This window comes from Thunnus maccoyii, chromosome 14, assembly GCF_910596095.1.
Source record: "Thunnus maccoyii chromosome 14, fThuMac1.1, whole genome shotgun sequence".
NCBI classification, from domain to species: Eukaryota; Metazoa; Chordata; class Actinopteri; order Scombriformes; family Scombridae; genus Thunnus; species Thunnus maccoyii.
In genome coordinates, this window is record NC_056546.1 from 26,453,015 (window position 1) to 26,477,435 (window position 24,421).

The following is a 24,421-nucleotide window of genomic DNA, read 5'->3' on the forward strand; positions in this document are numbered from 1 at the left end:
CTAATAGAGCCTGTAAGGAACACCATTGGGCCCTGGGGCTGATGCTGTTCTTGCCCATTTTACTGTGTTCTCCACCCTGTTCCATATAGGGGGGCCTTGTGTCCATCTGATGCTCAGGTGGGTGAATTGGTGGCATGTCATCTGGAATGGTTACTGGCTCATGCCTCTGGTTGTCAGAGTAGGTCTTCCTTGGGTGCTCCTTCAGTTCCTTTACAGGTACTCGAAGGATCCCACTCTTCTCCTTGACAAAGAGGCTTTTGACAAACTTCGAAGGGTCTCTATAAAAGGGGTCTCAGGCATTCTGCTCTTTGCAGCATTGCCATTTCCTTTACAAGTCTTTCAATTTCCTGCTGTCTCCTGGAATTGGGCTGGACTGATGGTTCCTTCTGTGTCCTGTCCACCCCATAGCTTAATATGGTGTCTCCCATTTTCTCCAGTTTTCTTTCTAAGCATCCCTTCAGTCTGTCTAGAAGATGGACACGGTCTACGTTGATGGTCTCACACTCTTTCTTCTGTCAGGACTTAGGCCACAAGATTTGAGGCTTCCGTCCTTTCAACTTCCTCTTTAATTCTGGCCGAGGCTGGTTGGGCTCTGGACTCATGTCTGTTGGTGGGTCTGTACTTGGTTGAGCTTGCATATGCAAGGCCCTTTGCCGAGCTCCCTCATGCATATCTTGAGCCCTTTCTCTGATGTTATCTTTGTCCAGCCACAGATGCAGCTTTGTATCTTTGTCCTGCCAGCGCTGCTGCTCTGTCAATTGCCATGCTTGTCATCTGATTCACTGTCATTTCCATTCCTGGGTCTGTTACCGTGTGGTCTATCACTGAGTCACCTTGTGCCCCTGCTCTCATGGACTCAGGGGGTATTCTTCGTCTTGAAGTTTTTGTACCAATAGATGGGTGGATCCAACACGCTTACTAGCGATGGATCCTGCTGGCATGAATAGCTAGCTCATGCCAGCCCTGCTGGGGTCTGTTCCCTCCAGTCAGCAGTCTATCCAGACCATCACTAGGTCTTTCCCTGGTTGTCAGCTGCCCTTTCACAGCGGTCAATTGTTTGTTCAATGAGTGTAATAGAGCTTTGTAGGCCACTTGTACACTGACAAACTCACCTTTATCTGTACAAGGAAATCCCTAAGGTGCTCCTTGAAGGCAGGAATGTCCTGGTTTAAGCTGAACAGCCCGGTCACAAACACCTTCACCTGAGCACTAAAACAAACAGAGAAACACAAACACTTAGAACAACTCCACAGTAATGACAAACAGGTTTTTACTGCAGTACAGATTGTGTGTTCATGTGTATTTTACTCACTCTTGTAGGTGAGGGAAGGCAGTCTTGAGCAGGTTTGCTACGTACTCCTGGATGAACACCTGGTTGTTAGCAGGGGTGGCGGGGTTCAGTGCCGTGGTGATCTTCCCCTCCTCAACCAAGTTGAACATGTAGGCCAGGATGGATGCATGCATCGTCAGGCCTGCAGGACACATACATTTACTACAGAAACTATCATTCACACAGAATTCTCACCTCTGACATTGTATTGTGTATAATATCTGCGTTTAGTGAATTCAGTTTTTGTGAAGTTAAAGTGCCCTCTGTGGTCATCTGTGTAAACTCACCAGCAGTGTGAGATGTGTCGGTGACCACAGAGAAGATGTGTTGCAGGATATCACAGAAATATGTCTGATAGAAACTTTGAGCAGCTGCCTCCTCCTGAGCCACGTTCTGTAGCAACGTGTAGAGAATCTGCAGACCTGGATGAGCAAAAACACAACACAGCATATATTATCTTTTATGTCCCCGCCTGTGACACCAGTCCCCACTAGACCCTGGTATAAAACATGATGAAACACAGCACCTTAGTTTTGTTTTACATCATTTAGTATTCATGCTCTAGGTGTTCTTGCTCAATAAGAACATTAATAAAAGTAGTAAAATGGGTGTGAGTCTCCCAGCAGTCTTACCGGTGTCAGCCACGTTCCTCATGGTGTGTTTGAAGGCCCAGATGATAGAGTCCAGCACCAGTTTGAACTGGGCCGGGGGGATGGCGAGGAATGCAGGGAAGCAGTGGGAGTTTACAGCTTGGAGTAAGTAGAAGAAGTGGGTCCTGTGCTCGGGATACTCCTCAAAGTTCTAGTAGAAAAATACAAGACTTATTTTTAAAAGAAAATTACATCACCAGTCTGACAAGACAAAGCATAACTCAAAATATTTTATACCATAGGACATGTGATTGACACATTTTAAATGTTTGAGGGTTTTTTTTTTTCTTCAAACATGACAAACAGAGCATGGAAACGTCTTTATGTAACAGCTCTGCGCAGGCTGTGACTAGTTTGCCTCATGGTATCAGAGATGATCGCCAACAAACAGTTGAGAAACTCAACTCCCGCAGCAGTTTTTCATTAGTAGTTCTCACAGTATAGGTTACATGAAAAATGCACCTCACAGAGCTAAAAATGACAAATGGAAATCACTTGTTTCATCACATCAGCGGTCCTAAACCCAAAGATATTCAGTTTACTATCATCTGCAACAAAGAAAAGCAGCAAGTCCTCACATTTACAAAGCTGAAACCAGCAAATGTTTGGCATTTTGATCTAAATATGACTAAAAAAAAATAGCTGCAGATCAATTTTCTGTACTATTACAGTATCTGACTCATCGTTTCAGCTTTACATACAATCATAATCGTCAGATCAGGCTTTCTGTTACTTTAGACAGCAGTCAGCTGATTGACATCTTAAATTGTATCTTGGTTTTCTACTAACAAGGACCAGTCACGTGAAAGTGCACAAGCATTATAAGTCTAATACCGTTTGCTGTGAAAGCCACATGACAGACTGCTGATATGTGAGAAAATGAAAGCTGCTAATTCAAATGTTTTATGATTTTGATGACTGAGGTGCTCACTCCCCTACCACACTGAGACAGTATAAGATCAATGTACAGTATTTAACTAGTGCTAATCATCATCAAACACTATACACAGATGCAGAAATAAAAGGCTTTCTGCTTGTGTCACATATTTAGAAAAATTGTAAAATTCTAATATCCACAAATCACACAGTAAACTAAACTGTTTTTTGATTGGATGATTGAAACGATGATCAGCGAATCACCATTAAGAATCTTAGCTGTCAGAATACGAGCAGTTACCTTGTTGATCATATTCAGGGTGCACTCAAAGACGGCGTCAAAGATCTGGGGTATCTCACTGGTGATGTGTCCGCCCAGTTTGTTGACGATGGTTGCCATGGTGCTGAGGACCTCAGGCTCACGGGCGGCAGGGACATTGCGCTGGTAATCAATGAGGACGGCGTCCAGCAGCGGTGGAACAAAGTTCTCCCCAACCTGGAAAAGAATGGGAGAGATGAGCAGGGAGGGAAGGAGAACGTGAACATCCACACATTTAAAAACAGGAGCTGGAAAAAGATTCAAGAGAGGATTCTCAAAGGTTTAGTTTTGACAGGTACATTACAAAAGTGCAGCTAAATTGTTGTATATGTCTTATAACTCGACTCAACAGAAAAGCTATGAATATTAATTGTTATGCTGATAAAAATACAGCTAAGGGCAGAAATGGCCACAAGGAAATGAAATCTTTGTGTTTGATCTAAAAATACCAACTGGATTAGTTGTACTTCTTTTCTACTGTCAACTGTTTCATTGATTGCTAAAGTATGATTCCTTTTCTTCGAGTGAATTTAGAATGAAATGTTCGTCAAAACACTCAAAACAGATTAAAAAAGTAAGTCAAGGTCCATTTAAAAGCTTCATCTTCGGAGCTTTCAACAACATTTAACAGTCTTTAACAGATGGTGTGACTGCAAGATGACATTGAAAGCTTCAAACGTCAATCTCAAAAGGTCAACAATGAACTTTCACACTCAGGTCTACTGTTGATAATGCTGATGTAGCAATTACACTTCTACATCTTTTATGATTTCAGTACAATTTCTCACCATCTGTGGATCATTTGATCGGCTGACCCAGCCCGAGATCAGTTTCAGAGTTTCTCGTTTCACTGTCCTCATGCTCCGGATCAAAGGCTGTTTTGTCACCATCTCACCTGCAACGCAAAGAGGAAACACATGTTAAACATATATGAAGAAAATGTCCCCAGACTTTTGTCTAACAATATACAGTGAATTACATTCAGCTCGATTTTCATGTGCATCTTCACAAAACTCAGTCGCTATACCGGTATAGCGAAAGAGTTTTGTGAAGATGTAAATAACCTCTAAAAACTCAACTGAATGCCACTGTTGAGCATAGATAGATCTGCAGGAGCGTGTTTGCGAATCAGGATTTCCTCTCATCTGCTATACATTACAGTCGGTGCACACACAGACGTTCAAGTAGGATTGGGTGATATGAAGAATTTCTGCTGTGAGATGACAGGTTTGTCAAGCACTATACTAAACCTTTTCTACCTTGATTTGTTGGCTAAGTAATTCATTACATTAGCCAAATTTTTTTTTTTTTAAAAATCTCAAATTTTTAGGATTTTGTATATATGTATGTATATATATATATATATATATATATATATATATATATATACATACACACACACACACACACACACACACACACACACACACACACATATATATATATATATACAGAAGCTAAACGTAGCTGGATAGTTTCCTCTGTCCTGTCAAGTTGATAACTACAGTTTTTAGTTTTGCTGCGCTGCTCGATATAATGAGCTCAGGATTTATCAGGAGGACGACTGCTTTACTCCAAACAGTATGAACCTGGACTGTGTGTGTAACAGCTGACCTATTGGATGTGTAGAAGAACATGGAAAATTAATTAACATTAGATCCTGACCGATCCTGTGTGCGTGTCAGAGATTTAAATAATCAATGAAGTTATGCTGCTGTGTCTCATGCGTAAATGCACACAGTGTCTCTGAATGGAGGCGCAGCTGTGGGGAGATCACTGCATATGACTCTATATATTCCTACACGGCACTAGAGTGAATCAATAGGACGGTTGTTTGATATTCATGAGGGGACACAATGCATTGTATATTTGTTTATCCTGTTATCAGATAAGTTGAACACAGCTTTGGACAGAGCAGACCCCTGGTCCGGTCCTTCCGCCAGTTAATAACAAACTAATTTGGTCTTTGAAAATGGAAATGATGTCCGTGTTTATTTGCATATAGAGCGGGGAAGTGACACAAGTGGTCACTCAGGACGCATGTGGAAACGCATGTTAATACCAGGTGAAAACAGGGCCACAATTAGTTCCTCCTACACAGATTGTCATGACCATAGCACATATAGTAACTGGTGTGTACTTTGTGCAGAGCCTTTCTGCCCTCCTCTGAATCAGTGGCAAAAGTCCCTGATACATGATCATTACTGACACACCTCATACGGCATCGCTCCTCTCAATTAGACAGAGAGCGGCTCAGAGATGAGTCACCAAAACAGACGCAAGCAAGAAGAAAAACACAGTCATGCTGGTCTACCAACAAAATGCCATTACTGTATGACAAAAAAAATGAAAAAACAAACAAATACTTCAACCCAATACATACATCGCTGTGCTGTAATAAAGAAGAAATCTATTACATCTATAGAGCCAAGAAAACAAGTACAAACTGATCTTCAGAGATGTGATATTAAACCTTTTGGGTATTTGTTTTAAACAAGAACACAGACGATGCCTTGTTCACACAGAGGACAGCATGCCTAAACAACAATGGAGCAACGGTCTACGCAGCGTACGGATCTGTACATAGATTTAACAACCAAAACAAGGAACAGTTAAGACTCAGCAGTGTTAAGGATACGTTTATATATATATATTATATGTTTATATCCTAGAGAGAGAGACACTAGATGGTTTGTAGATGTTAAGAGGCCATATGTCTCTGATGACTCTCATGTGACATCAGAGTGTGAACAGCGATGAGATGAATCTGTACACACACACACACACACACACGTCCCTTACCATTTGTCTGAATGGCAGCAGAGATATTCTCGCTGAGGCACTTGTAGACGTTGAGCATGTCAAGGTAAATTCGTCCCAGCTGGATAACAAAGGGGTGTCCCACAGCCTTACAGGCTCTGACGTTTGTTTTCAGGATGCTGCCCAGCTGTTTCACAGTCTCCGGGTCCTTCAAAATGTCCACATTCTGCAGGTGGAGAGATTAACACATTGTTCTTGTTTGTCTGTCATTTCCTACTGTGTAGTGATCTGACATTCAACAGTTGCTGGCTTCATTTCACTAGAAATATAATAAGTCAACCATTTAGTACTGAAGAGAGGACACTTACAATTATAATTATAGACTGCATTTCACAAAATATGTTTCCTCTAGGAAGGCTCAATTAAACAGCCAGATTTTTGAAGGTAGTTTGGTGATGCAGGAGTTTGAATCATCAGTGAAATTTAACAACTTCACTCCAAAGACCAGTTGTATCTTTTGTGAATAAACATAATATTTAAAACAGCTAAACAAGTTCAAAATATAACAAGTTAATTAACAAACATTGCTAATTTGTTGATAGTGTTTTGTTCAGTGTTTAATGGCCTTTGAATCCTGGCTGCACTTCGGATGAAGACTGATATACTGGGTAACTATCATAATTATAATTAAATACATAATTAAATTAATTAAAATCATAATTAAAAAACAATATGTGGTGGTATATTTGTCTCTTACCTTGGTGGCCTGCTGGATGATGCTGTCCCACACTTGATTGGGCAGCAGCATGTATTTCTCTATCAGGTGCTCCTGAACAGCCTGGTCTGTCTGAGCGCCGATCATATAACCTACTGCCTCGTAGAACGTGTGCACCTGACACAAACAAAAGAGCTTGTCAGCGAGTAAACTTGATTGAGCAACAGCAAATGAGAGAAATTCTGGCAACAGCTGTGTCTCTCTCTGTATCTGCAGCTGTAAAGTCTGACAAATCTCTAGAGATCATTTTTAAAAAGCCCATGAGCGTCAATGTGCTGACCTGCTGTGGTTGAAGGTCACAGATGATGGTGTTGATGTTGTTCAGGATCTCGTCGATGAAAGGCATCACCTCTCCCACCTGCACCTGGATGAAGTGGCGCCGGCACTTCTGGGCGATCTTGATGAATGTGTCGCACGCCATGTCCTGAACTCCGTCATGGGTCTCTGATGAAGAGGGGACAGAATACACATCATTCAAGAGCATTCTATTCATACATTTAACATTTTCAAACCAATGTATTTGAATTTCCAACATTGCATTCAAGTTTAAAAAATTAAACCTTCATCTCTCACCGTGCATGAACTCGAAGAGCTTGTTGACCACGGTTTTGAGGAACTTCCAGTGCGCTCTGAGAAAGCGTGGATACTGGCCAACGATGTACATGATGTTGGAGGCTATGATGGCCTTGTTGTCCTTTCCCCTCTTCTGCTCACACAGACCCAGCAGATCCTGAGACAAACACAAGATTCAGTGTTAATTGTTCGATACAATGAGTTGAAAAATAGCAAATGACCTGACCAGTGAAGGCTTTAAATGTTTACTTACAGTGTGATACATATTATCTAAGCAATTTTACTTTTTTGTTGACGCTTTTGTGCTTTTTTTTTAATACCTTGATGACAGTGACCAGGAACCTCTTCTCGTCCTCTTCGTGCATGGCCCCGCTGATGGATCCGATGGCCCAGCACAATGTGTTGAGGTTCTTCCAGGACCACTCGGTACCGTTCACCTGGTTGTGAAGCTTCTCTGTCATTATGCGTTCCGTGTCGGCGTAGTCCAGGTGAGTCAGGTACACTGCAGGATGGCAGAGTATCAGTCAGTGTGCAATTGGTGGAAAACAAAAACTTAGAGCCAAAGCACTTCTCTGTACAGCTGTGAACAGGACCAAACATGAAACAAGTGAAACAATGGAACAAAAGCAGTGTGTGACACTGATCAATATATCCATCAAAAAACTATTTCACCAGCAGTTGGTGCCTAACAGCTACTGTTTTACGAGTCTGCAATCGTTATTATGTGTAGAGCGATCATGATCGCTACATTTCAGCCAATGTTACAAGTGACCAATAGTAAAGACTATAAATATCAAAGCTGCATCCATCCATTTTGTGAACAGCTTATCCTATGGAGGGCCATAGACTGCTGCAGCCTTTTTCTGGACAGGTCGTTATTCAACCCAGTTCCAACTCCTTTAACCTGCTCTCTTTGGCCCCCTGAGGAAACCTGGACAGACACTGGAAGAACATGCAAACTCCACATAGAGCAGCCCCAGCCAGCAGGCGGTACTAACCACTGAGCCACCAGATTATCCTACAATACTTAAATAGTAAAATGAACCTAATCTTATCTGAGTGTGCAGGAAGCTGCATTAATCCATTAAAAAGTTACTGGATGGATGCATAAACTAGAAAATATACAAAAGAAATAGCAAAAAAGAGCACTCTTTATGGTTTTGATCAACTAAACAGCTTTTTTTTTTAAAAATTTTATTTTTAAAAAAAGTAGATTGATTACTGAGTCATACCAAGTGTTTCCCTCATGTTCTTGTAGAGGTTGATGGAGTCTGTGTCCTTCATGAACTCTCTGACCACCTCTCCCTGGTCATTCTCCACCACCAGTACCTCCTCCGGCTTGGCCATCCGACTTACCATCAGCAGGCGCACCTGTCACGAGGGATAAACACCCGTCAGCACTTGCACACATCGAAGAATAAACTCATTGCTCTCACACTTGTACACAGACACTCACTCATATCATGGTGTAGCCTCTGTGGGCATAAATGTAAAAAGATGATTATACTACGAGGTGCTTGTCTCAAGGCTATTTCCACACACTAAGTTATGAAATGTTACATGTTATTACCAAAGAGAAGTTATTTTATTTTGCTGGCTGCTGATTATCGTTGTAACTAGCGACTTTTTTGGCAGCAGTCTGACAGCCACCTGTTGCTTGACTGGTGCCAACTGGTTCTAGTATGTCTGCAAGCTAATACTTCAACTGAAACTCTTCTTCATCTGCTGTGCCATCTCTGCCTTCTAAGAAATAGTTTACTTATTGGCATTCAATTCAACTACGGAGCAAATTCTAAATATTTGTGAGTTAGTCAGCTGATTGCCATGTTGTTGACATCAAAACAATGTATTATTTTGTCATATTACATCAATTTGTGAGCACATGTCATCAAGTGACAAAAAGGAAGCATGTCAATCAAGGCAGTGGTTGTCTCTCGGAATATACATGTGTGTAAACTCTTGAATTAAAAATAGTATTGGCTCTCTGTGGTACCTTGGAGAGTACAGGCAGATAGAGTTGTCTGCGTGGTGGCACGTCAAAGTGCTGGTTGCCAGAGAGCAGAGGGGAAGTGGACGTAGAGAAGGGACTCTCTCTGTAGAGCTCAGCAGCCAAATGGTTCCAATACTCAAGACAGATTTTAAAGATCTCAGTCTCTTCCACCTCTGACACCAGCAACATGTAGTGGAGGGCCTGAAGGAGGACAGAGGAAACGATAAGACCGTGGACTTATTTGTTTGTTCTGTGTGCAGACGAGCTGTCTTACCACTGAGATAATACTGTCTTCCTGCAACTTACCTCCATTAATGTTTCTCTGAGGTTGAGCCGCTTCTCAATGAGCTGCCCGTGCTCTTTCAGGAAAGTGCAGAGGAACAGACTGAGGTTTTGGATGAAGTTCTGCTCGTCGTCCTTCCCGTTGGCGTAGGCCAGCCGAATGTTGGTGTTCAGAGGCAGCATCTAAACGGATATGGATCAAGAGGAAATTATTTGTATCTGAGACAGAGGGAAAGGTCATTGTTGTCTTATCTGAGTCCATTAATTAGCTCACCTGTTTGAGCTGACACATGGTCAGTGTGAAGAGGGTGACAAACTGCTCCTCATACTGGCTGACGCTTACGCCAGCAATCTCTGTCAGGCACTTCAGTGTCACATTGCGGAACATGGGCACGTTCAAGAACTGAAAACAATGAAACAGATTTAGTTTAAGATCTTTTTTTTTTTATTTTTTTTTACATAAACTTGCTACATGACATTGTGTGTGTTTGTTTGTACTCACCTTATACACCAATGTGCTGATCAGTTTGGTTTCAAAGATGTAGCCCAAAGGAATCCAGTTGAGAAAACGCAAGAGGGTCTCCAGAGTGGCGTGGACCAAGGGGGCATTCTGGGAATTTTCCTACGGTGCAACCAATAAGACGACAAACAGCTGAAGGGCAAGCACAATACAAGGTATGATAACACTCAAAAGTAAGAGATGAAGATTTGCTTACCATAACAAACTGGCAAAGCTGGAATATCTGGGAGAATTCATTACACATGCTGGAAGAAACAAAGGAGCATATTATGGAACATGTGCATCTAATACAGTTGGACCCTGACATAGATCAAGCTGCATTTGAGCGAGACAATCTCTCTTGAAATTAAAATGTAAAAGGTTTCTATGCTTGATGTAAAACACATATCCAGCAACAGTGTGACTGATTAATCACTGTCATCTTCTGAGCTGAGTGTAATGAGTCACCTCATTCTGTAATTATATGGCATTTTCTGTATGAAAAGGCTCTTTTCCTGAAGGTATGGTACTTTAAAGTGTAGTCAGTACTGTCTGATGTCAGTGGAGCCAATCTTTATTTCAAACAAGCCGACCTCTTCTATAAAACACTAAAATCCTAAAACTTCTTCTCAAATGAATCAATTTATAAAATCTTAAAGTTGCAACTATAAAGCTTATGTGACACACAAAAGGCTAACGCAACATTGTGAAAAACCTTTAGTCAAATGTAGTGGTTGAAAGGATGCAGCTGGGAGGAGAGTTGGTGACTTGAGCAGGATCAACCGCACACAGACCAAAGAGAAATTCTACTACACTCTGCAGGGGTTTGACACTGTGTATAGCTTAAAACTATAAGGAGAGGGATTCTTTTTTTCAGCTGGAAAATATTCTCAAACATGTATCAAAGCTCTGCCAGATTTATGTCAAGTTCAGGACAGCACACGCACAAAATGCACACTTGTACAGCTTTCCCCTCAGTCAAAAGACTTGAGGCTTTAAAAATCTCTGAGAACGTCTGAAGAGATGAAGGGCAAAATAATCAAAACCTGGACAGTGAGATAATGTAACAAAACATTAACAACAGTCAGCAGTCCTTGCTAGGTGACAAGTGTCCTTTGATATGAGGGAAATTACGTTTATTCATCTTTGACTCCCTGCTTCAAACTGTTAAGATCAAAGTCTCCACACAGAGCAGCTGAAATGCTTATATACTGTATATACACACTGTATATTTACAGGCTGCAAACACAAGTCCATAAACTGCCCATAATTAAGACAACATTGAGAATGTTATTGCATAATACTTGTGTCAATGCTGATAGACTTGTCAAATGCAGCTTTGTGGAAACGTGTAAACAGCTACAGGCAAACGTCCAGAGCACTGCGAAGGCAGTTTGTCTTCAACTCTGTTAGATACAGATCACAGCATTACATCACTGAGTTAATTGCCTGCTGCAATATTTTCAAATGCCAACACAATGACATATTTTGTAATGCTCTGAAAGTGCTGGAATAACATGGACTCGTAAATTTGAAAAAAAAAAACAAAAAAAAACAACAAAACTTTGTAGAATTGATGACAGACAGATGCTGGATAAATACTGTAATTAAGCTGTTTGTTTAGAAAGCTTGACTTTAAAGTCATATTCCACACAAAACTTTGTAGCTTTTGACACATAGAAGCCACAGTAGGTTTTTCCAGCAAAACCGATTCTTTGACATTAACTACAGTTAACATGCTGCTTCCAGGGGAGGTTAATAAGATGCTGACCTGTCTTTTAGGTGCTTGGCCTTGACCTGGGTCATCTGGCCACTGGAGAAGTCAAAGACCTCCTCGCTGAGCAGCTTAAGAATGATCATGTTGTTCTGACAAAGGCTCTCGCTGGTTCGACTTGCTCCTACAATGTCACTGATGAAGGTGGGCCAGTGTTTGGGCCACTCCTGCTTCAAGATCTACAGACACAGGGACACACATACATTGGTGTTAGATGATTCAAAAGTGACATTTTCCACTGAGAAGGACATGTGATCTGAAAATGAAGAATTGAGGGGATGAATCTGTGACTCTTGCTAAAAATAACAACCCCTCATTTAAATCTCAAGTCAAGCATATGCCCCTGTTTCTACTTCGTAGGAGGACTTAAAATAAAATCACAGAGTAGTAAAGCAGTAAAGACTGTAAAAATGTGTTTATGATGTGAAACTGAAGTGTGTTTCTGACGTGACATGATACAAGCAAACCCTACACAAGTACAACTGCAACATACATGAACACACATTTAAAGCGCAGCCTCCTGAGGATGAGTGTGGAATCTGGAGCTCCACAGTCCCTGAAGGCCAAAACAATGTTAGCTCAGCTGACGTAAGCAGTGACTCATTCTCACTGGCATTAATGCAAAGTCACTCATGTAGCCAGTGAGCCAATTTCTCTGTCCCTCCTGCGAATATACATCAAACACATGCGCGCAAAGAGGTGGTGTCAAATTGTTTTTCACTCTTCAAGATGATCCTCCTTCCAGTCATGAGGCCACAGTAACACTTAACGACCATCAGCTACCTCGGCTGAGACGTTCAAGTAGAATTAATATTAATGTCATTTAATATTTAATAAAGAAGTTAGGACCTGACTGACACCGGGTTCAGAGTCTAATTGAGAGTGACATCTTCAGGTTAAAAAGCATCACTACAAAAGTTGAGGAATTGTTGAGGAGGAAGATGCAAAAAACCCACATTGTTTCTGTGCTCTTTCAGTATAATAGAGTCTGTTGACGCATCAGTTTCTGTTTATATGCACTGTGTGGTACTGTGTGTCACATGGGCTAAACTGTCAAACATTCACAGGAAGAGAGAGTGATATGACTAATATAGTTTATCTGCACTAATCCATAATCCACACCAGGCAATGATAAAGGTCAATGCTGGTAGTTTAACCTGTGAGAGCCAGTAGGAACCACTGAGTCATCATTTTGTATTTCGCTTAATATACTTCGTAATATAAACAAAGATAATTTGGTATATTATCTTCTTGTATAGTGTGTATTATTTATACTCTTGCAGTATTAGTGGCTTTCAGTGAGTAAGACATAAGCAGCTGGCTAGATCTGAGCCTGTTGCTCCGGTGTGCTCTCTTGCTGTCAGTGTGGATATCTTCATTGAAACTGTTTGCTGCCATTTCTTTGTGCCGCTGCACAATTCACTCACATGCAACGCTGTGGGGTTGGGAAAACATTCCAGCATTGTAACAGAGCACAATGAGCTGTTTCTGACCGCTGGTGTACCCAGACTGTGATGGGTTACAATAATGGTAAAGCTTCATATAAACAATACAAATCAAAAAACACTTGCAGACTGGCTTGAGGCATCCCCACCACAAAACAACATTTAAACTTCACAATATATAAAAGCACACAAGCAATGATCAAATGCTTTCCACCCACATCAATAATGTCAATTTCAGCATGTTTTCTATTAAAAAGTCTGTTATTTTACAAACAATTCTCAAGCCTCAGATGTCAGTTACAAAAAGATTGAAGCAGGCTGATGCACTGTGTGATGTAGTAAATGGGCTTTAACAGTGCAATCAATGTCTTCACCACTCTGTAGTCTAAAAGCTCAGCAGCAACAGACGGTGAGAGGTTTACAAACAGCTGATAGATGCTCTAACAGTCACAGTTTGGAGATTTCGAAGGCTTACCTGAACAAGGATCATGTTCAGCTTCCCAATGTACACCTTTTCTTTCTAAAAAATAAACAAGAAAAAAAATTAACTCTGATTGCATCATCTCAGTTTCATAACACTTGTCCAGACTTTGTCATTTCATAACATCAAATTACATGACAATGATTGCATTATTCAAAACTTACACATTTGAACCACAGAGCTGAAGCCTTTAAAACACCAAATAATGTAAATAGTAAAGACTCTAAAAGATAGCAAGGTGGCAGCATGTCCCATCCTTTGACATTTCATTTAGAACATTGAAAATCATGTTGAAATGTAAATGAACAAAAATTACTTCAACATCATCAAAATCATCATCATCTCTGATTTCAATTCCAGTTTAGTTTTCAGGGTACATTTCGGTTTTTAATTTTTGGAAATTAATTTTAGTTTTGTTTAGTCATTGAGCATGTTTTCATGAACAGTAATAACACATTAATATTAAATAATAAAGGGAGCTTCAGTTATAACTTCTAACTTCAATTAGGCAGGGAAACTACATACACACAGTCAACATGGGTTCCTGCCATGTTGTGTTCAGACATTTGAGTCATACATGTGGCAACAACAGTGGCAAACATACTGCACATAACAAGAAGTGACTTTCTGAACATTTCTGTAATCAATAATGAATTTGAATTCCTATTTATTTCATTTTACATCAGAACCACACTGATGACAACTGATGTTTGTACACTTGTTGCCTCTTTTATGCAGGAGATGCATGTTTGCAGGTGGACTGTTCATACATCAGTAAACAATAAAAATTCACTGGAGTTGATTTCACTTGTTGACTCGCCGAATGCTGCATTCTCTGGATGAAAGGCCTAAAAAGTTGCTGTCGGTGTTGTAAAACACAATCGTAACGTAAACTTCTGGTTGTTTGAGTGGTTAAGCTGGCTGAAAACCAACTGAGGTCACCATATTTGGTGTGTAGTACACAACGCTATGGTTACACCAGCATTACTCATGGCTATACTGAGACTGGCTACGAGCAATGACAGTTGACTCACAAATATGTTTGTGGTCAGTACACCTACAGTCCATATCAATGAGTGTAACCTTCACACGGAAATATTTGTCCATTTCAATTTAATCAAGACTAATTATAGAAAAAATGATCATTTGTTCTAACCTACATTTTTGGTATTTTTACGTTGATCCAACTTTGGGATAAAGTCTTAATGTTAAGTGGATATTTCATCATAACTAATGTGTGCTGCATTATTTTATACATGTATGACAACTACCCCAGTTATTTTATTGACTTTTGATTTAAATTCAACGTGTTACTCACCTCCACATTTGAAGCATCTGATGAAGTCTTGATAATCAGACCAACAACATACTTTTTTATACCTGGCAAATATACAAAGATATCAGAAGAAGAAGAACACTGTTAGCATGCAACAATAAAATGTGTAAACCTCAACATATCCTGACATGACGAGTTGCCTGGGGCACGATACTCTGTAATCCTACACAGTTTGCTGGCTCATAACTAGCTGAATCTGCCAATCTTATCCCCGTATACCCCTGCTTTATAAAAAAAAGGTGTGGTCCTCCATTTACATGCTCCTGCCAAGCCAGTTGGTCAACATATGGATGTGGGCTGCAACTACCACTGAACTTGTATGGGGCAAAAACTGTGGTCAGTTCAGTGGGAGTTACATTTCCCCGGATGTTTTCACAGACAGTCAACATTCTCAATGTGAGCAGAGCATGTTAAAAAACTGTGTTTTCAGCTCCCTCGCATTTGTTTTGAGGCTGTAGTTGTACTGAATTCTGAAACTAATGTGGTGGGGTGTAGTGAGCGGAGCCGAAAACAAGGCAATACTCTGACACAAGGGGGGAAAAGACATACTTGCCGGTCGCCCTGCACTGGGTTTGCCACTTGAACAAAATTCAGGCATCTACGGTCAGAAGTAGGGAAGTCTTAGGTCAATGAAAAAATGAATTTTGAGCAAAGAATATAAGAATGAAGGGAGCAGTATCAATTGATTTGCACATGATTGATCTTTTTTTTTTCATAATTATTGTTTCTTTGCTCAAACCACAATCTTTTAGATTTCAATCCCATGCTGTTTTGAGATTCTTTTAAAAAAATCCAAAAAATGTGTTTATTTATAGTTGGTAACAAAGGACATTAAATATAGTTTTAAAAAAAACAACAAAAAAAACAAAACAAGGGATAGTGGAGATAAAATCGAATTAGCAACTAAGCAAGAATTACGGAGGATTTAAAACATCACATTTTTGTTACATCCATATAACATTACTGAACTGATACTTCCTCAACACTTCTACCCATGATCTTGTCTTAAAGAAAGAAAGTTGAATAATTATAAAATTACCACCTGTAAATTTTCCCAGAAAATGTCATTAAAGCACCTATGAGTAAAATTTGAAAATTTCTCAGCTTGGCGGCACCTAGTGGTAGCATAAAAAAAGACAGTGTGGCAGACATCAATGCATGCCAGTTCCCCCTCCAGCTTTGCCCCACAGATTCAATCTAGGTGCACTAATATAAATGGGCTGACTACATCGATTATCATTGGGACCATCTCCTTTTTCTACAAACAAAAACTCATGCCATCATAATAATTTCAAAAGGTACTAAAATCACATAAAAATTAGACACATACATGTTAAAGCAATGTAAGCAAGACAAGAAATAACTAACTTAAGTTCTTCTACTGCTTCAAAGCTCCCCTTCACAAAGCTTTTAAATCAGTGCTGGGGTGTTTTTTATTGTTTCCTCTCTAAAACAACTGCTTCAGTCCAGAACCAAACCATTTTGCAGCAGCCAATGCAAGCCAGTCGAGCAGAAAACAAATCAGCACACTTAGTGGCGGAGTACTCCTCAACTTGGCAACCGCACGTCACATTTAAAAAAAAGGCACTAACAGGGACAGAATTCAAGTATTTGTGAAAGGTATCAAACACAGATATGCCACACGGTAATAATTTACCTTCACACTGATTCCTGGGAAGAATCTTCCATCTTGTTTTGATAACCGTTTCCAGAATCTGAAGAGCATAGTACTGTAATATGCAAGGAAGGAGAAGCATTAGGATAAAGCCCTTATGAACACACTGAACAACAAGCACTGTGTAATTTTAATACGAACCAAAAACAGTATGAGGTGGACCAGCCTGTAATAGCTTGTATTTCTAAATTAAAATCGGACTGAACCACATATTTCATGCAGATTTTGTAGTATGCAGAACATTGACTTTTAAGTGTTTTTTTTTTTTTTTAAATCTCTAGAAGCATTAAGCTGGAACACTGCAGAAGTCCTGCTGTTTCTCCCAGCATCACACCAGACAAGACAGCAGAAAAATAAAACAATCCATTAACCAGCTTTGGCTCTGATTGCTCCAAGAGTGAGTCTAATGGACTAGAAGAAATAACAAGGTCCATGGTAAATGTTTCTTTACCAAAGCTACAGAAACCATGTAGGGTTGGGCATCGAGAACGGATTTTGACTGGATTGGAACTGGTTCCAGTATATAATAATTTTGTGAAGAAACATACTTTCTGATCTTGCTTATCGACTCTTGAAAGCAAAGCTCGATCCTACTATGCGTCTCTGGTTGTCAAAGCACAAGTATAGTGCTTTTAGTGCTATAGTGGCAAACTGGAGCTTGTTGTAGATAAGTTTTTAAAAAGACAGTAGTGATACAGTGAAATATGATCACAGTACTAAAATAATTGCATGCAATAAAAACTTCAGTGTATCATGATGAAGCATTAACTTAAGCAAGGGTACAAGACAGCGTTCACACTAACTTTGGTTTCGATACAGCGGGGTTGCCAATGCAGAGAGCTCCAGCAAACCTCACAGAGTCTCCTGGCGAAAAGTTTATCTGGCTCAACTTTTGCCGGACCGCAATGTGACGCAATTCTGCAAGGAGTTGCACTGGCCAATCAAATACATGCTTGCTCACATTCCTGGTAAATTAATGAACGCCATATAAGATTTACTTTCTATATACTATTTGCTCTCTAAGGCGATAGAGGCTTTGTGGAGTGAGCAGCCAGATCAGGCTGATGTTCTAGCGGGCAATCCTAGAGAGCATCATTAGATATGGAATTACAGTATGGTTTGGCAACCTAACAGTGCAACTGAAAAGCCTGCCAGCATGCACAAAATGCCTATGAAGGTAAAAGTGAAGAAAGAATATGATCCCATACAGAGCCTGTATGAGCAGGCAGTCTTGAAAAAAGCAACAAAAATCATTGCGGACTGTCAACATCCCTTCTTCTCTGAGTATGAAGAAAACTCTCAGTGCCAAAGTGCAAATCAAACCGCTTGAAGCTATCGTTTGTTCCAGCCTTCATCAAGCTGCTGAACTCTAAGGCTAAATCTTAGTGCAAATAGAGCAATGTGCAATGAATACACAAGCACATTAGCACTTTAGCGATTTAATTCTTAGTTTCTTTTTAAGCCATCGTGTTGTCAATGCCAGATGTATAGTCAAATGTCCCTTATGTTTTTAAGATGTTTTTATGTGAAGTAACTGTCATGCATCGTGTCAAACGCTTCTCATGTTTTTGTGATGTTTTTTAATGTGAAGCAACAGACCATAGCACTGTGCCCAAGACAAACTTCCCCTCAGGGACAATCAACTTTACTCTACTCTACTCTACATCACAACTAAATATGAAGTCATTGTCACTATGACAATATTCCAAGGAAGTAAACAGCGGTGCAGTGATTATTTTCTGATAATCCTTCAAACACATGGATATACTAGTTAAAATGGACCTCTTGGATTGTGTCTTACGGTATCAGTGGTACCTGAAGGAAAGTGGCATCTTGAATTTTTTTTTTGTTCATGGGCTGGTTTTGGTCTGAATGCCCACTAACAATGCATCATTTTCAATATCCCCAGTCCCCATTAGAATCATCTAATGCTATCATGTCCCAGTAAAATAACATCAAGCTTAAATATTATTAGATTAATCTTTATCTTGATTTTTCTCACTATAAACACAATCACAAAACACCATAGGATTTATGACAAATGGCGGTTTATGGCAGCCTAAAATCTGCTGAAAATAAAGTTGGTTTTTGCCTTCATAATTTGGTTTCTTTTATTACTGAAAAAGCACGCCAAGAATCTGAATGAGCATAATCAACTTAATAAGAACCAGAATCATTAAGCAAAATTCAAACCAATAAAATCTCATCGATACCCAACCCTGAACCATGTGACTCAATTATCCTAAAACTAAAACACAGAATATGGTTTAATCAAAATAACAGGGTATCACTGGTGTGTCATAAGGAACAGCAAGACCAACCACAGGTTACGCCCTGTATTCAATTCTGGGTGCTCTATAGTGAAGCATGAAGACAAAACCAAAAACCTTTTATTTCAAAGTTAGTTATTGATCTAGTGTTACTTCAAGTGTCTATTTCAACTGTAGGGATCATCAATACAAGGGTACAATGATTCCAAAAAATAATGAATGGCATGTAGTATAGGATGTTATTAAAGCCGGATTAACAATGCGCTACAGACAATGGATGCTGGGAAGATTAAAGGTGAAATCTTTGGCACGCTGACAGGTGTCACATTTCTGACTTGTTTTGTTTCACCTTTAACTGCCACACTTTGCACAAACCACCACAAGAGGTTGAAAGAGAGAAATTACCAGCAGGAAATCTGACAAATGTTTTGCAACTTTTTTTGCTGGCAAAAGCACATCATTAAAGGGTCTTGGCTGAAGAACTGAGGGGGACAGAGGGAGGAGGAGGAGGAAGAGGATGCACTGAAAAGGAGAGAAAGGTAGGGCGGGAACAGAGCCATGATCCCTACAGGTGAAATCAAGTCTTCAACAGATTGTCTCTCTACTATGGATCCTACTGACTGCAGCCTGCACCCTCCCTCTGTCCAATAAAACAGATGCAATAGAAACGGATGAACAGAATTCAGTCAAAGGGAATTTAAAAAGGGTAGACCTTGTGGAGGCCTGCCGTCAAAGCCTAGCTGTGTCATGATGCACAGGATGACACACCCCTTTTCTTCCTATTACAAGCCATAAACATAATGGAACATTGTGATTAATATCAAATAGTCACAGCTTGAATTCATTACATTTCTTCAAATATGATTACTGTAATTATGAATAAGAAGCCAAATGTTCAAAGTGCTTTGAAAGTATGCACTTTTAAACAATTCAAACAAGACAAATGCAGAATTCAAGAGGTGTTTACCTTTTGTTTCCTCTTTTCCTCTAATGTCCCTATTTTTTTGGCAAATTACAAATTTGGAGCTATAAAAAGTACTGTTGATACATCAACTCAGACATTAGTAATGAATGTCAGTGTTAAAAGCAATCTTACAGGCAAGCAAAAAAGAAAAAGGCAAATGTCACCAATTGCTTTGAGGAAGTTGTGGATGCATTGCACTTAACTTCATATTGAACATTTGCTTTCCATTATGCTTCATTATTAGAATATGTAATTACACTTCATCATTATAAATATAATGGCCAATTCTGTTTTCTTAGTACAATTCTCTGAATGTGTCTGAAGACTGAATCACTGGGTTCACTAGTCACAGGCAGTTAGCTTTATCAGATGTATCAGCACACTTATCAGTAGACACACTGTAAGAGACAAGACTATCTGAGAACCTCAAACACTAAGGATGTTGATGATTAATTAGTAATTAATTAATTACTGTTATGAAACTGATCAATCAAGAATATACTTATTGACAATGCTCAAGCAGTGTTTGTGAATCTGGTGTTTCCGGCAGTTGAACATGTGCCAAAATGCTGGTACATCTGTGATAACCATGATCACAGGTCATGCTGCGGGTATAATGCCGACATTTTTTATATAACAGGAAACTGGAGGGTAAAGGTGTTGCTGTCCTTGATGGTATACATGTTGGAGATGGTGATTTCACTCAAACTAAAGTAAAAGCTTATTTCCTGCAGCTCTTTATCTAAACATTTCCCTGTGACTGCCTGTTTTTCTACCTTTGCCCATTTTCCTTTGCAAAACTGATGCATTGATGATTTTTTTTTTAATTATCAAGGAGTTCCAGTAACCACACACACATATGCCCAAATATTTGAATAAACACTAGCAAAGAGAATGGGGCAGGTCATTTAATTCTTCTACTTGACGTTGGCATTTGTAAGCTATAGCCCTTTCTATTGATACAGTACAGAAAGGGTTGGACTTGCAGCTCTGCTTTTTATTCATATCTTAATTGATGTCAAGAAAAGCATAAAAGCTGCACAGAATTATGTTGAAACTTTTGAATTTTGCATTGCCATTTGTTGAAGAATAGAAAGCAATTCAGGAGCAGTAATTTTGAACAACTGTATATTTTATTTTATCTAATTTATGACTCAATAAATATACAGTACTAGTCCAAAGTTTGGGCACAGTTTCTCAATCAAGGGGAATGGGAAGGTGTTTCCAAACTTTTGACTGGTACTCTACTTGTGTTCATTATGATTCAACTACCGAATTTACTAGATTGTGCACAGGTTAAATATTTAAATCATGAACATGGCCGACAATTTAAAAGGAAAAAAGCATCAACTTTAAATATCTAGAGAAAGGAGTAAACTATACTGACACATCAGATTGCTGTGATTAAGAAAGATCAATGGACTAATAGGAGCACATTCCTGTCAGGTCAGGACTTTAAAAGGCATATTTGGTATTGTATTGTATTACCAACAGGAGGTGACAGGCAAAGTCCATTGTTCGTCTGGTAGGTTCAGATCCAGCAGAATTCATTTTATCTGAAGGACAGAGGTCCCACATAGCTCAAGAGTTAGGGCATGGCGCGAATGCCACCAGGACTACGTATTCAACTTCTGCTGGGTCCATGTGCACCCACAATACATGCTCACGGTACATAAAGCTGCTTTGAGTACATTATCTGCAAACCACTGTGATTTAGTGTAATGTTTTTTTTGTTTCCTCTTCACAAATGCCTTTGCATGCACTTCTTCCTCAAAGCACAAGAAAGTTTTTTTTTTTTTCCCACCAATGTTTTATGGGATGAAGCTTACTTACCTTTGTGTTCATGTTCTGGGAGAACTCAAGGATGGTATCCACTCTTGTCCAGGCATCTGGGTGCTCTTTTAAGTGTGTCAACACTTCTTGCGCCATCCTTTGCTGTATGAGAGATATGGATGACACTTTAGATTTAACATTCAGGTGCCAGGAAGAGACTTGTAAATCCTTGTTGTAAAAAAGGTGGAGGAAAGTCATTTCTAGACTTGATTGTGTTGCACTATTGATGCCAAAGTAAACAGATAAACATTACATGAAATAGTTATTGATAGATGTGTTTTAACGGGTTGAGCAGGAGAGTATGAATTTACAAACAATGCACTTTAGATCAGGTGTGGGTTAAAAATGAAAATCTTAGCCCAAATGAAACATTTTCCTTTTCTTTTGGGTACAAACATTTATGTTCCATGGCTTATAAAACATTTCATCTGCTTCACATCTTACCTGTGGTCCCACCCCATGATATAGACAGTTCACCACATTATCCAGCAGGTTGATATCCAGTTTCTGGTTGAAGTCCAGCAGCTGCTGTGCTGCATGGTCTGCTAACATTGTCATAATTGCTGGCATAGAGCTCTGCAACAAGGACAGCAGGGGGAGGAGAGGGGGGTCATGAGAGCACCGAACACATTCAACAGGCAAAGTCATGTGAACTGTGTGTTTTGAAACAATTCCAAACAGCTGACCACGTAACAAACATCCCCTCAACCCACCAGTGAGCTGTCATTCTAAGTAGTTCGGCTCATGGTGGCACAAGCCTGCCACTGTTAAAAAAGTGTACAAAGGAAAGGCAAGCTTTGTCAGTTGTCCTGTTGGACTGAGTTTAAAAAACTGCTGCATTTGGTTGCAAATTATGGGCACAGCGTTCTGATCTACCCCAGGAGTCAGGACTTTGGAGGAGGGGGGGGCTTTTGCAGCAAAGACAAATTAAGTTAATTATCTCACCCCAGTGGCTGGCAACACCAGACTGTAAGTGTAAAAATGTCTCAAAACTTCAGGTAACCTACATTTTAATGGTGATTGGAGGGATTTCACCAGACTGCCTCCATAAAATCCTACCAAAAACACTGGGTTAAAACCGATCTCTGAAAGACTGATATCAGCAGTTATTTCACAATCAGTCCCTACTGCCGACTCGTTTCGACTACTCAGTCACTTCTTTACAAGACCATATTAAGAAGGTTAACGGAGCCACGTGCCGGATGTACGAGGCGACGTCACGTTGTTTACATCTGTAAAGTGACGGAGTTCACAGTTAACAGGCAGCCTGCGGTTTAAAACTGCGAATAAGGAGCGCAATTTACAGCTGTGTTGACATTATCTAGCATGCTAACAGTGGCTAGCCTTTAAGCTATATTTCTAGCCGTGTGTCGTACACATGTGGTTCGCCAATGCGACCACTCCCACCGAGGATATGGTAACGTTACTCACTGTGAAACTTTAGGGGAAGTTGACGCTTTGGGGGATTTGCTGCTACACTTTACATTACTTTTACAGGTCTGTTGGGATAAAGTTAACACCGGCTGTCGCTAAAGCACCGAGCGACATCAACCTGACATCCGCTCACATCACGCACACTGCTGATGCTGCTGTGGATGGGAGAGGCACGGATTTAAATCATACAGCTTTGTTTGGTTACTTATTCATCCGCAGCGTGGCACGTAACGTTACAGGACACGGTTAGTTACGCTTTTTAGTCAGGTTACAGCACTTTCTATGGACTGCCGACGCTAGCTAATCCTCATTAAGTAGTAGTTAAATGCTATTTGGTTATCCCAATGATGCTACTTGGGTTTCTGATTTAGCAGGAGCACTGTGACAAGCAACGTAAACTGTATATTAACACAACTTTTTACCCCCACACAGCAAAAAAAAATGCATTTTATTTCCTGCACAGGTAAAGCCAGTCAATACACGTTAATCACAGCATGGCAGGTTTGCACTTTCACCGCCGGTTACCTACCTAAAAGTCCGAGGCTCTGACTGAAAAGAAGCTACAAGATATAGTGAGTAGTTGAGTATCACTGTTGGTTAGAAAAAGGTTTGAGCAGCGTTGACTGTGTCTCCAGCTCCAGCAGTGAGAGAGAGAGATGTCTGGCTGGGAACAACCGCTGATGTGGATTCAAAAAACTACTACCGCGGCAAACCCAGGAATATGTCCCTCCGGTACATTTTACGGAACAAAGTAAACCTTGATTCACTCATTAATTCGTTGTTGTAATAAATATCCGGCGGGGCGGGATGGAGGTTGTGTGTCTGCGCCTCCTCTCCTCTCTCAAGCAACTGACTCGCAACCGGTTGAAACCGGTTCAGACTGGGAGATTCCATCTCGGTTTAGTTTTCAGCCGATGGCGCCGCGTAAAGTTTGGACTGGGGTTACGCCCACATCCACTCTGCGATTGGCTACAGCTTTGGCGGAGACTTACAAGCTGGCGTCCTATTGGAGGATCGACCTGTCAGTTTGTTTCAATTCGCTCAGGCACCCACGCCACTACTCCGCCCGGAGAGAAAAAGGAGGGCAGACTCCCGTGCAGAGTGGACTCCTGCATGACTCCGCTTATCAGAATAGAGATTAACTTACTGTTTTAT

The 24,421-nt window shown here is 40.2% G+C and overlaps 1 protein-coding gene across 5 annotated transcripts in view; it reads right to left on the reverse strand.

Moving 5' to 3' along the window:
- xpo1b (exportin 1 (CRM1 homolog, yeast) b) overlaps positions 1 to 24,169 on the reverse strand; it is a 28,916-nt gene extending 4,747 nt beyond the window's left edge. Inside the window, exons 1-24 of one of the 5 annotated variants that reach the window (XM_042432898.1) lie at positions 23,796 to 24,169; positions 22,277 to 22,408; positions 21,833 to 21,934; positions 16,748 to 16,820; positions 15,073 to 15,134; positions 13,749 to 13,793; positions 11,826 to 12,007; positions 10,272 to 10,320; positions 10,058 to 10,177; positions 9,830 to 9,958; positions 9,580 to 9,738; positions 9,277 to 9,474; positions 8,516 to 8,654; positions 7,604 to 7,785; positions 7,284 to 7,440; positions 6,991 to 7,154; positions 6,693 to 6,827; positions 5,978 to 6,161; positions 3,964 to 4,070; positions 3,158 to 3,352; positions 1,963 to 2,131; positions 1,618 to 1,752; positions 1,313 to 1,472; positions 1,113 to 1,209 (exon numbers count right to left, since the gene is read on the reverse strand). In XM_042432898.1, the coding sequence (XP_042288832.1) occupies positions 1,113 to 1,209; positions 1,313 to 1,472; positions 1,618 to 1,752; positions 1,963 to 2,131; positions 3,158 to 3,352; positions 3,964 to 4,070; positions 5,978 to 6,161; positions 6,693 to 6,827; positions 6,991 to 7,154; positions 7,284 to 7,440; positions 7,604 to 7,785; positions 8,516 to 8,654; positions 9,277 to 9,474; positions 9,580 to 9,738; positions 9,830 to 9,958; positions 10,058 to 10,177; positions 10,272 to 10,320; positions 11,826 to 12,007; positions 13,749 to 13,793; positions 15,073 to 15,134; positions 16,748 to 16,820; positions 21,833 to 21,934; positions 22,277 to 22,402 (3,069 nt within the window). In that variant the 5' untranslated portion in view covers positions 22,403 to 22,408; positions 23,796 to 24,169. Of the gene's footprint in view, positions 1 to 1,112; positions 1,210 to 1,312; positions 1,473 to 1,617; positions 1,753 to 1,962; positions 2,132 to 3,157; positions 3,353 to 3,963; positions 4,071 to 5,977; positions 6,162 to 6,692; positions 6,828 to 6,990; positions 7,155 to 7,283; positions 7,441 to 7,603; positions 7,786 to 8,515; positions 8,655 to 9,276; positions 9,475 to 9,579; positions 9,739 to 9,829; positions 9,959 to 10,057; positions 10,178 to 10,271; positions 10,321 to 11,825; positions 12,008 to 13,748; positions 13,794 to 15,072; positions 15,135 to 15,639; positions 15,689 to 16,747; positions 16,821 to 19,747; positions 19,815 to 21,832; positions 21,935 to 22,276; positions 22,409 to 22,839; positions 23,010 to 23,263; positions 23,450 to 23,795 lie in introns of those variants that run through there. The other 4 variants (XM_042432899.1, XM_042432900.1, XM_042432901.1 and 1 more) reach the window with 4 other exon arrangements.
- Positions 24,170 to 24,421: the final 252 nt, after the last annotated feature.